Below are 18,934 nucleotides of genomic sequence, written 5' to 3'. Positions count from 1 at the left end.
ATTAGTGACATGTTGTACATTATGTTGTGGTTGTTCTACTTGTAGTACAGCTTCATGGGTATTATTTGTCCTCCCACTAGTTCCTCTAAAATGACACTACTCATGGGTTTGTGATTCATTATATAGTCCTCCTCCAAGAATCTTGCATTGGTGCTAACAATGACATCCCGATTCTTCGGACTATAAAATAAATATCCTTTCGTTCCCATGGGGTAGCTTACAAACAACCTTACTTCTGTACGAGATTCTAACTTAGTCCCGTTCTTGTTCAGCACATGTGCTGGACAACCCCATATTCGAATATGTCTTAGACTCGGTTTATCCCCGGTCCACAATTCTAAGGGGGTTTTAGGAACCGACTTAGAAGGTACTAAGTTCAGAAGATAAGCTGTTGTCTCTAAGGCATGTCCCCAAAACGACTTGGGTAAATCTGAATAACTCATCATCGATCTAACACTCTCTAAAAGAGTCTGGTTCCTTCTCTCTGCTACACCGTTCTGCTGGGGTGTGCCTGGTGCAGTTAACTGGGATTCTATCCCATTTTCTGATAAATATTCCCTAAATTCTCCAAGCAAGTATTCGCCACCACGATCTGATCGTAGTGACTTGATACTTTTATTAAGTCGCTTCTCCGTTTTAGCTTTGTACTCTTTGAACTTATCAAAGCACTCAGACTTACGGTGCAACAAATAAACGTACCCATATCTAGAATAATCATCAATGAAAGTGACGAAATATTCATAACCACCTCTTGCTTGGATATTCATGGGTCCACATAAATCAGAGTGAAGCAATTCTAACAGTTGTTTGGCTCTATTCCCTTTTGCCTTGAAAGGCCTATAAGTCATTTTACCTTCCAAGCAGGATTCACAAACTGGAAATGGCTCCACTGCCAATGAGCTTAAAGGTCTGTCTACTACCAGTCTTTGAATCCTCCTCAAGTTAATATGACCTAATCTCAAGTGCCAAAGATATGTTTGGTTCAAACTAGAAGTTTCCTTTCTTTTAGTAGAGTTAGAAGATGTGTTGTTCAATTCCCTAAATTGCAGTTGCAGTGCAGGTTGACTAGGATTAATTATATACAAATTGTCTTGCAATGTACCAGAACATATAATTCATTTATTCATCATAATAGAAACATTACGATCCAAACAAACATTATAACCATCCAAAGCAAGTTTAGAAACCGAAATTAAATTCCTTCTAAAAGAAGGTACATAAAGACAATTGTTCAAAACCAAAATCCTATCAGAACCAAAAGATAAATGAATAACTCCTACTGCAACTACTGCTACTTTCGTAGCATCTCCCATGAACACGTATATCTCACCATCTCTAAGCATTCTGGATAGTTGGAACCCCTACATAGAATTACAAACATGATCAGTGGCTCATGTATCTACACACCAAGTGCTCGTAGATATAGCCGCTATAAATGTTTCTGTAACTAGAGAAAGAGACATACCAGTATTGTTTGTCTTCTTAGGAAGAGGACAATCCTGTTTTCAGTGACCTGACTGTTTGCATCTGAAGCACTTTCCCTTAGGCTTTTTCACACCACCCTGAACTCCCACTGCCTTCACAGCTTTCTGTGTCTGAGCCTTTTTCTTCTTCTTAATACCTTTCGGCTTAGAGGAAGAACCTTTCTCAGCCACATTCACTTGAACACTCTGCCGAAATAATCCTTCAGCTGCCTGAAGTTCTGTCAGCAGTTCCGCGAGACTATACTGCCTCTTGTTCATGTTGTAATTCAAGCGGAACTGCTCAAAACTCTTGGACAAGCTCATAAGGATAATGTCAATCTGGGTTTCCCCATCAAGTTCAGCACCAAGGATCTCTATCTCATTCAGATGAGACATCATCTTGAGAACATGATCCCTTATAGGTGTGCCTTCAGCCATCTGAGTGTTCATTAAAGCCTTCATGGCTACTTGCCTAGCAGCCCTATTCTGATCTCCAAAAAGTTCTTTGAGATTAAAGAGCATATCCGAAGCAGTGGCCATAGACTGATGCTGATGCTGCAAAACACCCGACATTGCTGCCAGAATGTAACATCGTGACATTTCATCAGCCTTAATCCACCGTTTATAATACTCTTTCTCATCTTCAGGAGCATCAACAGCAGGCTGTTCAGGCTTGGGTTCATAAGTGCAAAACTTGTACTCCTCAGCAGTCAACACAATGTCCAAATTTCGTTTACATTCAATATAGTTAGGTCCGGTAAGTTTGTTATCCTTAAGTATGGTGATTAGTGGATTAAAACCCATTTTATCCTGAGAATCATGCATAAAAACATCACATAAATAAGGGTGCATTAATTATTAAGATCTATTGATTCCTCTAACAATTATTAAAATTTAATGCACTAACATATAAACACCATAAGTTTCTGGTACACCACGATGTGTGACATGTATACCACCTAATTTTGTTTAAATGTTACTTCGGTCCTATTACTAAACAATTGCCACGTTGGGGTGGACTATATTATTTTTCATAGCTAAGTGTATACCATCATCAAATCTTAAATTATTTGAAATCTATGGAACTTGGTACGCCACGATGGGTGGTGTGTATACCTTCCAATTATTCATAATTTTGCCTTGAATAGAATACTTCAATTCAATATTCATCAATGGTTTGATTTCCAGGTAGTGGAGGAGTCACATCGGTCTCGCTTAAAACCCACAGCCTTACAAGTTCGATGAACCCGTTTTTGACAAAATCGCCCCAAATCAGAAATAAAGAAAATCCGTATTTATTCCTTTCAAAATTTATTAATTTAAGAAGTTTGTTCTAGTAATTTCTATAACATTCTAGACACCATAAATTACATGCCACGATGGGTGACGTATATATAATTTATATTCGTCTTTATGTTAAATTACCTACAACCAATAATGGAGACCATGGGATTTAATTTCATATTAATTCCCTCTCCCACTTAGATTTTTTTTATTAAAATTGAGGAATTTTAAAATTAAATGGGGCCCTATATTGTTATAATTATGTCTAATCTTGCATTCAAAATACACACATAATTTTAGCAACATATAACATTTAATTAAAACAATAAATAAAATTTATGTCCATGTCGTCCTAATTAAGTTAAACATGCAATTTTAAAAGAATTACACACATAATTAACGACACACATAATCAATAAATTAAAGCAATAATTAAAATTTAATGGAAAAAATTAAAATAAAATTTCCACAATTATGGCCCTTGAAAAAAAAATCCAGCTCTCAAAAAAAAATCTGCCCCAAGCGCGCCCCGACGCCCCCAGCAGCCCCAGCAGCCCCAGCTGCCGCAGCAGCCCTAACAGCCCCAGCAGCCGCAGCTGCCGCAGCGGCCCCAGCAGCCCCAACTGCCGCAGCGGCCGCAGCGCGCGCGCCTGTTGCTTTTCTGTGAGTTTTGTTTTGATTTTGTTCGATCCAAACATCAACAGCAGCCCCTTGTAATCGCACAACGGAACAAAAAACTACCGGAATTGATTTCCGATCGCACATAACTATTACAAAATACCCGGAACAATTACAAAAAAATAGATCTAATACAAAACTAATTTTGTAAAATCTATTCTAACACGATCAACCCTCGTGTAAATTACAACCACGATTAAACCACGTGGAAACCAAAACAAAAATTAACCACAATTAAACCACGTGGGATCCAAACACATAATTAAAATATACATGGCCATAATAGTGGATTAACAACCAGCATCAAAACCAATACAAGCAAAACACTATATACACGCATATATAATTACGACATGGACATTATATCATAAAACGTAGAACCCATTACCAGGCTCTGATACCAATTGTTGGGAACCACAGACTTAGGGTGTTACTACGTTTTATGATAAAGATTACGAAAAGAGGATTATCTTGTTAATGGTTGATTCCACGCTCTTCTATTGTATTCCTAAATTCCCTTGAGTGAAGTGTGGCCTCCGTCTTCTCAAGTTATCCTCTCTTCTTGCTCCTTGGTGGCTACAATATGTTTTCACACAATTGCCAAGCAAGAAGAGAATAAGAATATATATAGGCTACAATAGGGACCATGAATAATTAGGTTGGGCTTTCTAATTACATCTTGAGCCTAGCCTAATGTAATTAAATATTAATTCAATCCACTAAAGAATTAATATTTGCACTACCTTTCCTAATACCTTAATTTAATTAATTCGGTTCCAATATTATTTGCTTATTAGATTCCCCATGTTTAAAATATCATATGTCCATTAATTAAATAAATTACTGATAATTTATTTAATTAATATCTTTTATCATTGATCATCCACTCAACCTTTATTTAATTATGCCAGAATAAATTTCACCTACAGGGTTTCACATAATTAAATCTTTTTGAGCTTTCAAGGGGAAATCATTAACCCGAATATTATCAGGACATGGATTCCTTCAATAAATAATATCCACCATGTATATAATTCCATCACCCAAAATATAATGATATAATTCAAAAGAATTATTTCATATATAAATCAAAGCATGTAAATAATATACACGTGTCAATTACTATTTTCGGATTAAGAACCTAAGCATTAATAATAACATAGAATCTTAGTTCTCCTTCTTAATCAATATTAAGGGAACAATTCTAAATTTGATCATGTTCAATATACACAAAGTATACTAGTATTATTTATTAGTCAATATAAACTAATCTAAATAATACTACAACCATACCAGTGGATTGTCCAACACCACCTGTGTTGTGAACCTTATTATATTATATAACCGTATTTAACAATCTAATATTCTGTATCCCATTTGATACTAGATTGTTCACAATATATAATATTAGATAACATGTAAACATTCAAGTGATTCTCAAATAAACTGGCCAGAAATAAATGTACATACTTCAAATAAATATTTTCAGTATACACTAACAAACACATCTGCCAACAATATTAAATTTAAAGCTGGGATGGTATTTGGTAGTAAGAGTGATTTTAAGCAAGCTGTGAGGTCCTGTTCAATGGCTAATGGTAGACCCTACAAGTTCCTACATGATGACTTAAAAAGGGTCCAAGTTGGGTGTGCACATGGGTGTCCTTTTAGAATGTGGGTAAGTTATAATAAAGAAAAGGATGTGTGGCACTTAAAGTCAATAATAGATGAGCATAACTGTGTGTGGAATTATAATGATATGAGGAAACAACAGGTGAAAATGATATGATGGATGAGATCTTGAGAGAACAGGAACAAACACAAGGACTCGATGAATTGGAGGCCTCAATCCAGAAATCACAGCCTAAGGAAACTACCAGCTGTTTTATGAAATTTGTAAGTTACATCAGTTTATGTCGATAAATGTTTAAGATAAGTTTATATCAATGGTTTGTTTAATTCATTTTTTATTTATATTGTAGATGCCAAATCCGGGGTTGAGGAAGCATATGGGACAAATGAGCACCGGCAACACTCCACCTGTTAGCACTCCACCCGTGACCACTCCAACTGTGACTAATCCACCAGTTAGCAACAAAACTCCAACAAGTGCAGTGGGACAAGTGAAAAAATCAACTCCAAGAAAGAGAGTAGCAGGACTGCCATACCCAAGAAAAAATTAGATGAATTATTTATGCCAAAGTTAGAACCATTTGAGTACTTTAAACTGTTGTCATTTGTGACATTGAACTACTATTTATGTAGTATAACTCTATGTACGCACTATGAATTGATCTTTTGGTCTTATTATATAACTTTGGTACTGTGTTTATTTCGAACATCTCAATGTTATACTATCACATAAACATAAACCTTTCATTCATAAAAACATAAACAATAACATCCATAACATTACATTCAACTAATTCTGACATAAATATTACATCATTAACATTAATTAAAGAACATAACCACAAAAAAAACTAAGATAACAAAGCATAGCATCTTCTTCGTTCTGAAATGAGCTTTTTCCTTCACCATTTCTGTTACGTCGTCCATCCATTGCCATACGTTCTTCATCAATTACTAACATTTTCCTTTCTACGAAACTTAACTATTGCTTGATTTTAGCCAATTCGACATCTTTCATCTTCAATTTTTCCTTCAATCCATGTATAACTTCTCGGGCTCTATCAGTGTAGGGTGAATCAGCCCACAAAAAAAAATTACACTTCTTACAGGGATCCCTATAGTTCTTGCAGCCAAAAAACCTCCGACCCGGATCTTGAGTACCTTCTTTCCAAGCTTCTTGAAGGGGTGATACAATATCACACTTACATTTAATATTATCATATCCATGATCGACACCGAAGTTGTTTTTATGGATTCTATACGAGTTAAATGAATTATTCACAGATGGGGGTGATGTTGTGGAGCTTTTGGAAGTGGACATGGTAGAAAGAAGGGTAAAAGGAAGAACCCTAATTGCAAGAAAATAAACTGAAGAAGAAGAGAAGTAGTGATTATGGGTTATGGGTTTTAATTTACGGGTTTTAAATGGTCTGGGCGGGTACAACGGTCACATGACGTGGAAGCCATGTCACTTGCTGATTCAGCTTTCCGTCCAAAACTTAACGACATTAACGGGTAATGACTTGATTGAAAATTTTTATGAGTGTGATCAGTTGACTGACAGCTTTTTGAGTTCGATGACCCAAGTGAAAGTTAGTGGTCACTTGAGTGACCAAAACGCCATTTAACCCCTTGATAAACTGCATTCTCTTATTTTGCCAAACGTAGCAAGAAATGAACAATGATCATTTAACCAACTATAAGTGGGAATGACTGTCATCCAAACATGCACTTATTCGGTTAATATTTCTATGTACCAAAAATGTGTCCCCGTATATTATGAGTAGACCCGGTAATTTTTAATACGATACGAAAATGAAATAAAAATTTATTGTTTGTATTTGAATTTGAGTACACGACAGAAGTCGGTTTTGTATTTACCCTTTAGTTACACGACATGACACGAATTACACGAAATAAATATATATTTAATTAAATTTTAATATTTATTAGAAATATTAATATCTAAATTACATAAAAATGTAAATATAATATGTATAATTATAATAAATATTTTAAAAATAATTCTTAACTTTATAATGTTGTAGGTATAAATGATTTAAATGTATATATTTCATATAATTTTCTATATATATTTTACCTAAAATTTCAATATTTACATTTATTTATTTACATTAATATTAATATTCAATTTTACACGAGAATGACACGAAACACGGAGGTACACGGACACGAAAGTACACGAACCATAAATAGGTCGGTTTTGTGTTTGAACTTTGATTACACGACATGAAAAGGTACACGACACGAAAGTACACGACGCGAACGAATTGACCGGTCTAATTATGAGTACCCATAGTGTTTTAATGGTAGAAATTTAATTTTTAATCAAACTCTATAATTATAATAATATTATCTACATTCACATTAAAAATTATTTTATATTCTCCCAAATCAGATAAGTACGTATTTAGGAGTATTAAACTCATTAAATATATATATTTAATTTTGAAATATCAATCTAAAATTGTTAAGGCTCATGTTATCACAAATTTTTGGAGACATAAAGAAAATATTTTCCAATAAACATTTACTTGTGTGCAAGATGGGCATACCCATATAATTATGTGAAATTTTATTCTATATTTTGTATTTTTGTTGGACTAATATATTTTTTAAAATTAATCAAAAATAATTGAAAAATAAAAAATTTTGATACACGGATGGTTAATAGTCACGGCAAGCTTAAAAAATTAGATGGTAAACTGTTTGTATTTTTTATCTTCTCTTAGCACGAGTGACTTCTTTTTTTAAGCCAACTAGGTGTAAAAATCGTGTTTCACACGGTTCCATAAATACTTGTTTTATACATACAATACAAAATATATTGATTATATATCATATGGCTCTTTTACAAAAAATCTAAGAAGATTAGTATGGATGTTAATATTAATTAAAATTAAGTAAACCCTAATTTTTTAATAGATTAATAATTTTAATAAACCAAAAATAGATTGAGTTTTCTCCAACTAATTTCTATTAAGGTACTAATTTTTCCATAATAATGGTTGAACCTTTTGAGTTCTTTTTTAATTAAAAAAATTATGTACCATACGAATATTTAAGTGCAAGAATTTAGAGATTCCGGTTCAAAGGCATAATTTCTATTTTAAAAAGAAATCACTATATGTCACTAATCACTAATAACAAGTAGAATATAAAAAATAACATTATTCTTGTATCATTCAACAGCTTTCATCTATGTCCCAAGTAATTCTTGAGTTATCTCCATGTCATTGCCTAGATTGTGCAAGAAGGTTCTCATCATATATTTCTCTCTCAAACCAATGAAAGTGTAGAATAATAAACCGAACTATACAAACGTGTCAATTAGTCTGACATCTCCAACACAAAGTTGTTATGCTGCATGAACATTAACCTGATATCATAAAGCCCATTAGCTTAAAAATGAAATACAATAATGTTTAAACTAAATCATAAAAGATTCTTAATCACTATAAAGTACAAATGGCTCAACATAAATGGTGCTACCTTTTGGTGCCTAAAAATAATGAGACGATACATTTTCAAATAACAATTTATATTCTTCCATGCCAGGCTCTCTGATTTTATTGAATATATATATATAAGCAGAAAATTAATTGATGAATTATTATATTGTACGAACTTCTTCATTTTTACTTCATTTACAAACATACATATCAATCCCCGAACTATTATAGGAAATACCTAGTACTGCACATTTACATCAATCTTGCCACAAAATTGGATAATCACGTATAACTACCGCCGATCAGTAATTTCTTTGCAAAATTTAAAATTGATGGATCTTGTCTAAATTTTGGTAACGTAATGCTCGCCTAACATAGTGGACTATATATTATTTGTGATCATTATTGTGCACGATAGAGTCCTGCTCTGAGATGGTTTCCACATTTCCCTCCTTTTTCAATAATATCATTTTATTAAATTTGGAATTCTTATGTCATTCTGGTACGCTATGCATTTCGCCTCATCTACATTGATATCACACCTCATTTACAATAATATCTTATATGTCTAGCAAAATAGTAACACTATAAGCAATATAAAGATAATTATACATATGTTTAATACTTCTTATCCTATTAAACACTAACCATAAATCCATAATTACATCATAATAAAAGGTGGAGTAAGAAAAGAAAGTATCTTTAAAATGAAGATCAATCTGCATAATTCTGAGGATGAAAGAGTAAAACAAATTCTTGCCGTTTTTCTTTTAAATACGAGCCAAAAGTGAGAAGGAAAAAAACCTGATTGTGCAAAAATCTTCTCCACAAGAGCGAATCATTATGAAAGTCTTCTTTTTTCCGTATAGCACTGGTCAAGTTTGGAAGATAGAAAGTTAAGAGTTGAATGATTTAATTTGAAACAGGAAAAAACAAAATCAATATTTTTTACGAAAATAGTCTAAAATAGAGGCCGCATGAGTAGATGATCCCGCGCCAGCTGCAACGTTCACAACTAGTTTTTTTTCACCACTAAAATGACCAATTAACATAGTAAATAAAGTAATGTTTACCCGCAGTTTTAAATGAATAGTTGTCGATCTAGTGTTGTTAGTAGTGATTGAATTTCCAATAGTGGAGGAACTATAATCGCTTAAACTTACTTTATCCAAAGTATGACCAGTTCTATAATTGACACTGAGTACCCAGTCACCTATCTCTCGATTATTGCGTGAAGGAGGAGATTTCCATATTAGATCTGCATCAACCTCTTCAACCCATAGCACTAAATTCAAAATCCCAAATCGTACCCGATTGTAGAGGATTATATTAATCCAAACAGCCTGTGACAGGGAAGAAGATCGTAAAATTGGTAATCCAGACATGATGACAGCACTCGCTCCTCCTTTAATACAAATAGACCATAATTGAAAGAATATAAATAGATATTCTCTTGTGAATTACACAACAAATGTTGCTACCCTGCATAATTTTTTTCTTGTCATAATGGTTTGTTATCACTGAGTATTGAACACTCTTAACTCCTCTTAACCCATAGATTGGACTTGCCCAACTACTTAACATGTTATTTAGCCTTGGATCCATATAAGTGTCATATCATTGTCATGCAATCAAAATTGCAAATGAAACGTAATTAAATCGTTCATATGTAGCAAGTTCAAAAAAAATTATAGACTGAGAAATACTAATTATGCACAACTAAGCAAATATTCTTACTTATTTATAACGAAAGGAGCACTAAACATAAAAAAAAAATTATCAGGAGATACATACCGAGAATTTCATGAACACTGACCTTTTTCTTAACATACAGTTGAGGATGATGATCACACTCAAGTAGAGCGCCATATTCTTTTATGACAAGCAGGTCCAAGTTGGAAATAATTGGCCGCTTATTTCTTGTTCTAATCCAAGCTTACACAATTTTTTTCAAAGCAAACACCTTTTTTTAATCAAATTTTGTCCTCAAAACACTCTTGCTTTTTTAAATTACAACCCAGAATCAATTTTTTGTTTCCACAAGCATCAACATGAAAAGCACAAAAAATCATCTTTCGAAAATATTAAAATATTAAAATCACTAAAATTTAAAAAAAACAGAAATAAAATTTTAATCAAGCCATGAATTAAATAAATGCGATTGATTAAGTAGAGAACTTACTTTTTGCACAAATTACTGGATTACCGGAAGTGAGCAAACGAAGAATAGAGGCTTAAAGATGAAGAAGAGGTGCTTGTCCTCGTTGTCGATGTCGATAAGAATAGAGCAGCTCCCACACACCAAAAATACACCTATTACAGTCGGCAAATGAGTAATGATTATGATATTTTATATGATTATTATACAGTATATATGATAATTTCAGCTTAGTAGCTGAGTAGTCGAGGGGATGTAACTGGTAGAGACCTTTAGTTTTCCAGATCCAGGGAGACATAAAGGTGTATCAAATTAATCGAAAGAAAAAAAAGGAGAAATTAGGATGAGAGAATAAGAGCCCCTAGGAGCGCCACGTAAGACACGCGTGATCATCCTTTATATCGAGCCCCTGCCCGTTTGAGCCATTGTGAGGAGAACCAACCAATATTTTTGATCATATTCATCAAATAATACAGCTTATTATAGTTTTTTTCAAAGAATACATAAAACACTTATATATAGATAGATGGTAATTGGTACATAATAAGTAATTGGTACATAATAAGCCTTCTATTCATGAATATTAATGGACCTCTCTGTTCATAACAAATCAATTATCAATTATCCAGAATCGTTTGAACCATATTTATCTATTTTTCTAGAACTCCTCTATTTTAATTCAATAAAATTGAATTTCCTTATATACATTCGAATAAATAGGGAAGACAATAAATATTTTAAATTCAATACCATTTAGAATTAAATATATAGTACTTTCTTTCTCAACAAACTTAAATATAAAAATCAAAATTTCCTTTTTAGCTCCTATATTTTAGAGAACAAAATCAAAATCAAATTTCTAGGATCTCTAATTTAAGCAATCCCTCTTTACTATTTAACAAAATTAAGAGCCCCGGGAGACTCTCCAAAAGGTTGACTTGTTTCGTTCTCACAACTTTCCTAAATTAAATTTAGCTTCTTAAACAGGTTTTTAATTATACATACACAGTGATGCAAATCATTAGATCAGACAATTTTGATAGATGGATTGGTTTCGAATTGGATCACTTTCTGATTATGATATATCTGAAGAACCTGGATCAGATGTGATTCAGTTCGAGTTTAATTTGGATTAAAATCGGATAAAATATAAGATTGGATAAAATTTAGTTCAGATTAATTCGGTTCGGATATTTTCGGATCATAACTTATTCCTTTTTTTTCAATTTATGAGACTTAAAAAATATCTTTTTTATTAATTTAATATTTTTAATATAATATAATGTAGTTTTATAAAAAAAATTATGATTAAATAATTACGTTATCATGAACATAAAATTATTTTATGTATGAATTTTTTTAATTTCAAATTATATTCAATTCCAATAATATATTGTTTGGTTTTGCTCGGTTCCAAATTATAATCAGATCTAATATTTCGAATAATTTTCGGTTAAAATTTCAGTCTGGGTAACTTTCGGATCGGTTTAAATTGATTTTCAGATCATTATCGAATTATATAATTCGGATCGGATCTTAGTTCCAAAAATTTCGATTCAATTTTTCGAATGCAGATCCATTTTATCAAACCACCCACCAGTCATCTCCCATGTAAGTCTTACATAACCAAAAAGTAATATAGTTAATGATTCAGAATTTTATAGATTCGAAGGCAAAAAACATGATCACGTTTCACTTAAATCTCTCAAATTAATCAAAAGGTAATATAGTTAATGATTTAGAATTTTATCGGATTCGAAGGCAAAGAACATGCTCATGTTTCACTTAAAACCTCTCAAAGTAATATGATTAAAATTAAAAAAAATATTACTTTAACAACTTTATTATTTTATCAATATATTCATATTATTGGCATCGAAAAAAAATATTTTTATTAATATGTTTAACTATTAATATTAATATTTTGGCACGGTTGGATAGCTCAAGTGGTAAAGGGCTTATCCTCTGTCGTCCCAGATCCTGGGTTCGATCCTGGCTCACCCCGAGAATTTCTGAGAACAGATACTCATTTGTAAGGCTATAAGCCAAAATTAGGCAAAAAAAAAAAAACTATAGTCGGCACGGAGCAAGAACATGTCTCACTACTCAATAGTCAATACATAAGAGAATAGACCAGCTAATATTCATGTTCTAGTTTCTTAAGATAATATATTTTTTTCTAATAAATATTTTATCTTTCACACGATAATTTAATTTAATCTTGTATTCTAAATATAAAAATTGTATGTAGTAAATGTTCATGATGTAGGTGTTGACTTGTTACATTCCTAACAAACTTTCTGTATTAAATTAATAATTCAGAGATTTATTCCGGTGCATTTCTCTTTTTGCACAAGTCTGTCTGTATATATATATGCAGTTAGTTTTCATGGTCTTATAATATCAGAAAATAGATAAATGGCAAACCCAAGGGTTTTCATGGATTTTACAATCGCAGGTGCACCAGCTGGTCGCGTTGTTTTTGAGCTCTTCGCAGACGCAACTCCTATAACGGCTGAGAATTTTCGCGCACTCTGTACAGGGGAGAAAGGCATAGGAAAGATCACTGGCAAGCCTTTGCACTATAAGGGATTGTGTTTCGACTACTTCCATAATGATTATGTTCTTTCAGAAGGCAATGGAGAGTCCATATATGGCGGAGACTTTAAGTGCGAGAACTTCCTGACAAAACATGCAGAACCTGGAATTTTGTCCATGGGTTTTTCTCTACGCGGATCAGGTCACAACTCGAGGTTCTTTATTACTATGTGTCCGCTTCCCCAATATGACGGGGTATGTGTTGTGGTTGGAAAAGTTATCAATGGCATGGATGTGGTTGACGCTATTCATAAAGAATCTGAATCTATTAAGGGTGTTATCATTGTTGATTGCGGCCAACTCAATGACACCGATGAAGATGATATCGAACCTTATTAGGATATTGTCTGGATGTGTAACTTATTTTCGTCTTTAATTTCTACTTCTATATCAGCATTTCAGTATCTCATGATTCTATTTCCCGTTCAATAAAACTGTGTTTGTATAGGCTCATCTGTCACAGAAGAAGTCTGCACTATAAGACTATTTTTGTTACTGTAAGAACGAAGCAAGCACTTCTGTTGAAACTATATTTAATCTAAGCTTGTATTTTTGTTTTATGAGGAAAATAAACAGCTGGCTAACATGTTTGTAACGGGCTGAACTAGTCTCTGTTTAGTTGGAGAGTTTGTAGGAGAGTCCTTTCTTATCTGGAGTAGTAGAGCATTATTAGGAAGTGGTAGTTTATCTGTATTTCTTTTTATCATCTGTAGATTTGAGTCTATCTGTTTAGTTGCTAATACAGTGAGTTTGTTTTTGCTCTGCACTCTCTCTAATTTCATTCACATATATCTATACATATAAGTGTCTGGTTTACATTTGGATACTACATTTGGTATCAGAGCTTCTATTTTGTATGCCAAAGTACATGCCAAAAACAAGCACGATAGAGACAGTAAAGAGCAAAGATGGTTCAGTAGGATTAACCGATCCTATGTTAACCAAGAGCAACTACACGGCCTGGGCACTCAAGATGAAGGTATATATGCAGGCGCATGGCATATGGGCAGCGCTTGAACCCATCAACACAAAAGAACCGATTGAGGATAAGACGGACAAGATGACGTTAGCTGCAATATACCAGGGTATCCCCGAGGATGTACTATTATCTCTAGCAGACAAGAAAACTGCTAAAGAAGCTTGGGACGCAGTGAAGATGATGTGCCTAGGAGCAGACAGGGTTAAGAAAGCAAGGATTCAAACGTTGAAAGCTGAATTCGATTTCTTAAACATGAAAGACTCGGAGCTGATTGATGATTTCTACATGAAGTTGAATGGTTTGGTCACTAATATAAGGGCGTTGGGAGAAACTATTGATGAAGCATATGTCGTGAAGAAACTGTTGTGATCCGTTCCGTCCAGATTCTTACATATTACGGCTACTATCGAACAGTTTGGAGATCTCGAGACAATGACAATAGAAGAAGCAGTGGGTTCTCTTAAGGCGCATGAAGAACGATTACAGGGAAAAACCGAAGTTGGAGGAGAACAATTTTTGTTAACCGAGGAAGAGTGGAGAAAACGGGAAAAGAATGAAGGACATTTGCTACTTACACGGGAAGAATGGCTGAAAAAGACCAGCAAAGGCGATGTGGTTTCAGGTATTAAAAACTCAGGTGCTGGCGCTTCTCGTGATGGAGGACGTTCAGTACGAGATAGGAGCGAGATAAAATATTTCAATTGCAATATTTATGGCCACTATGCTGCTGAATGCCGTAGGCCAAAACGTGAGAGAAGGAGGGATGTTAAAACTGAAGCACATCTAACACAAGCTCAGGGTGACGATGAGCCAGCATTGCTATTGGTTGAACACAAGGTTAAAGAAAGGAACCAGCTGTTGCTGAATGAACAGGATACAGTGCCAAAACTAAGTCACAATTCTGAGAAAAGAATTGACTCAAATGTTTGGTATTTGGATAACGGGACATCTAACCATATTTCTGGTTTTAGATCGAAATTTAAAACATTGGATGACGGAGTAACTGGCCTGGTTCGTTTTGGTGATGGTTCGACTGTAAGTATAAAAGGAAAGGGAACAATTGGGTTTCAGTGTAAAAATGGTGAAGAGCTAACGTTTCATGACGTGTACTTCATTCCGGATTTGTGTAATAATATAATCTCACTTGGTCAACTTTCAGAGAATGGGAACAAAGTAATCCTGAAGGAGGACTACTTGTGGATATACGATGGTCAAGAAAGGTTGGTCATGAAGGTACAACGATCAGCAAACTGACTATACAAGATTACTCTGGAGACTGTACTGGATCCTATGTGTTTAATGAGCAAACGGGATGAATTACCAAGGCTTTGGCACGCACGTCTTGGCCATGTAAACTACAAAGCAATGAATATGATGTCTGAAAGGGGAATGGTACGTGGTTTTCCTGAATTTACTCAACTAAAGGAGATCTGTGAGGGATGTTTAATGTCAAAACACCCAAGAAAATCTTTTCCCAAACAATCAGAGTTTCGAGCAACAAAACGTCTAGAATTGATTCACGGCGATTTGTGCGGTCCTATCACACCAGCAACTAAAGGCGGCAACAGGTATTTTTTCCTCTTGGTAGATAATTACTGTAATAACCATGATTTTTGTAATTATATGTATATACACTTTTTTTCCCATTTTAATTATTTGGTTAGATAAAAAAAATATTTTATTATATAGATTTGTTATTAAATATAAAGACTCGTATTTTTATATTAAAAATAAACATTTCTAGTTATCCAAAATATTTAAGTAAGGTTAAAAAAATATTTTAATTTATATGTGCATAATTTTAATTTAATATATATTTATTTTATGACTAGAATTTAAAATAGGTGTAGTTATGTTGTGTATATTTATTAGTACGTGTTATGTGTATTTGAAAAACTTAGTCAAACACTACATATTAACAAAGAGATAATGTTTGTTTAAATTTGTGATCACGTACCCACTAACCGACTGAATCAGAGTATTAGTTGAACCAACTTGTGTATAAATAGGCTATTAGCATATCATTTATCTATGTATAACATTTCTCTTTTCAGGTACGTTCTATTTCTCATGTTTTTACTTATGTTTTACATGTTTACTGCATACTTATATATATATAATTAAATTACATTTTTTTGAACTTATGTATGACTACTCTAATTCACTTATTATTAGTTTATTTTATTATTTAGTTTCATGGTTATGTGTATAACACTATAGTTTACTTAATTTAATCATTTAGTTTGATGTTGATTATTAAATGTTTTAGTTAACAATCACCATTTTTTTGTAAATATTTAATGCTTGAATTTATATTTATAATTATGTGTTTTGTGCATGCATAATAATTCATGTGTTATATGTTAAATATATGTTTGATTTAGATATGCATTTAGATTAGTGCACCAATTAAATATATGCTCATTTATTAAATTGGTTATACTTATTTTGTATAATGATATTTTCACACGTAAGGTTATGAAAATTTTATACACCAATATTTATATTTTGTTCACTTGCATAATCCTAAGCATATGTTACCTATTTTATCTATCTTTGTTATTTTATTTTAAGGATTATATAGATAGTAAATATTAAACGTACATCTATTTTGTTCTGAATTTAAATAGTTTACATAGACTTGATTTATTATTAGTATATATAATGTATTTAAGTGTTGAGTTTTTTTTTATTGGTCGGTACACTATTTTGAACTATTATATGAGAATGGTCGTATTTATATGTCAATATGAATTTATTTTGTTACTTGTAGTGACATTTAATTGTTATTGTGGGTTAAGTTTTATAAAGTTAAAGTTTTTTTAGCTTAATGGCATACAGAAGTTAACATTATGATTATTATATTAAGTGTATGTGTGTATGTCTAGGTTCATTTTGGCAACATAATTTGGGAGATATTGCTATTAAGGTAAGTTAACTCTTCACACTTTATTTTATTTTGAAATCTTTAAATATTGTTGCACTGCTTTTATTTTAAAATTTATGGAACAAGTACCCTGTTTTAGAAATAAGAATTCCCAGTGAGCTTTGACTTATGAACTAGTTAATAATTGCGTATAGTTCCGGAACTAGCCTTGGATACCTTGGAGTGCTACTTATGATGCATTCGGGAGCGCACACTCTATGATACCTTAGTAAGGGGCGCATTATTGACAGAAATTATAAACTTTTGATACTGTGTCACCAGGTATTTGTGGTCTTAGCGAGTTGTGGAATTTTATATCTTATGACATATGGATTTTGGAAAATGATTTTTGTTTTATAAAATGATGATACTTGATCCACTAGTGTAGAATTGTTTTCTTGCTGGGCCTTGGCTCATTACTTACAAATTTTCAGGTGCTTAGCTTTTGGGACATCTTAAAGGTGGACTTGATTTGACCTTACTTGGGAATAATATTTTAGTGATTATGTTTGTATTGGAGCTGCGTCTCCCAGGATTTGCTTTATTTTCAGCTTAGATGACTTTATTTCTGTCTCGGATTTTAGAATTTTATGGACAACTAGAAACTTATTCTTATTATGGATTTAATTTGGAGTTTTAGTTGAATATTTAAGTATAATTATTTTGTGAAAAGTTAGAATATTACAGTTGGTATTCAGAGCCTAGGTTTGTTTTCGTGTAGACTGCCCTTTTAGGTGAGGTATGAGTTTAGTTATTTGTGTTTCAAAAAAAAAAAACTACTTTATTTTTTTGGTTAAATGTTTTGTGACTTTCTGGATGAAGAAATATTTTTGGTATCATTAAATATTTTTGGTATGTTTAAATTTGGGGACCAAATTTATTTTAAGGAGGGTAGATTGTAATAACCATGATTTTTGTAATTATATGTATATACACTTTTTTTCCCATTTTAATTATTTGGTTAGATAAAAAAAAATATTTTATTATATAGATTTGTTATTAAATATAAAGACTCGTATTTTTATATTAAAAATAAACATTTCTAGTTATCCAAATATTTAAGTAAGGTTAAAAAAAAATTAATTTATATGTGCATAATTTTAATTTAATATATATTTATTTTATGACTAGAATTTAAAATAGGTGTAGTTATGTTGTGTATATTTATTAGTACGTGTTATGTGTATTTGAAAAACTTAGTCAAACACTACATATTAATAAAGAGATAATGTTTGTTTAAATTTGTGATCACGTACCCACTGAATAGGAGTATTAGTTGAACCAACTTGTGTATAAATAGGCTATTAGCATATCATTTATCTATGTATAACATCTTCTTTTTTCAGGTTCTATTTCTCATGTTTTTACTTATGTTTTACATGTTTACTGCATACTTCTATATATATATAATTAAATTACATTTTTTTGAACTTATGTATGACTACTCTAATTCACTTATTATTAGTTTATTTTATTATTTAGTTTCATGGTTATGTGTATAACACTATAGTTTACTTAATTTAATCATTTAGTTTGATGTTGATTATTAAATGTTTTAGTTAACAATCACCATTTTTTTGTAAATATTTAATGCATGAATTTATGTTTATAATTATGTGTTTTGTGCATGCATAATAATTCATGTGTTATATGTTAAATATATGTTTGATTTAGATATGCATTTAGATTAGTGCACCAATTAAATATATGCTCATTTATTAAATTGGTTATACTTATTTTGTA

At 32.2% G+C, this 18,934-nt stretch overlaps 2 protein-coding genes across 2 annotated transcripts; both read left to right on the top strand.

The window, feature by feature from the left end:
• Positions 1-13,106: 13,106 nt before the first annotated feature.
• LOC141715991 (peptidyl-prolyl cis-trans isomerase-like) lies at positions 13,107-13,625 on the top strand. Its single transcript, XM_074518755.1, has one exon. It carries the CDS (start codon positions 13,107-13,109, stop codon positions 13,623-13,625), a length of 519 nt encoding a protein of 172 aa, XP_074374856.1.
• Positions 13,626-14,697: 1,072 nt separating this feature from the next.
• Positions 14,698-15,519, top strand: LOC141715975 (uncharacterized). Its single transcript, XM_074518753.1, has one exon. The coding sequence runs from the start codon at positions 14,698-14,700 to the stop codon at positions 15,517-15,519; it is 822 nt and encodes a 273-aa protein (XP_074374854.1).
• The last annotated feature ends 3,415 nt before the right edge of the window (positions 15,520-18,934 follow it).

Source organism: Apium graveolens, chromosome 1 (genome assembly GCF_009905375.1).
Source record: "Apium graveolens cultivar Ventura chromosome 1, ASM990537v1, whole genome shotgun sequence".
In the NCBI taxonomy this organism is placed as follows: Eukaryota; Viridiplantae; Streptophyta; class Magnoliopsida; order Apiales; family Apiaceae; genus Apium; species Apium graveolens.
The sequence above is the reverse complement of the archived record's forward strand: the minus strand, read 5'-3'. Positions and strand labels throughout refer to the sequence as shown.

Excerpts from the sequence above, each read along its gene's own strand:
- LOC141715991 (XM_074518755.1), top strand. The coding sequence starts at position 13,107 with ATGGCAAACCCAAGGGTTTTCATGGATTTTACAATCGCAGGTGCACCA.
- LOC141715975 (XM_074518753.1), top strand. The coding sequence starts at position 14,698 with ATGACAATAGAAGAAGCAGTGGGTTCTCTTAAGGCGCATGAAGAACGA.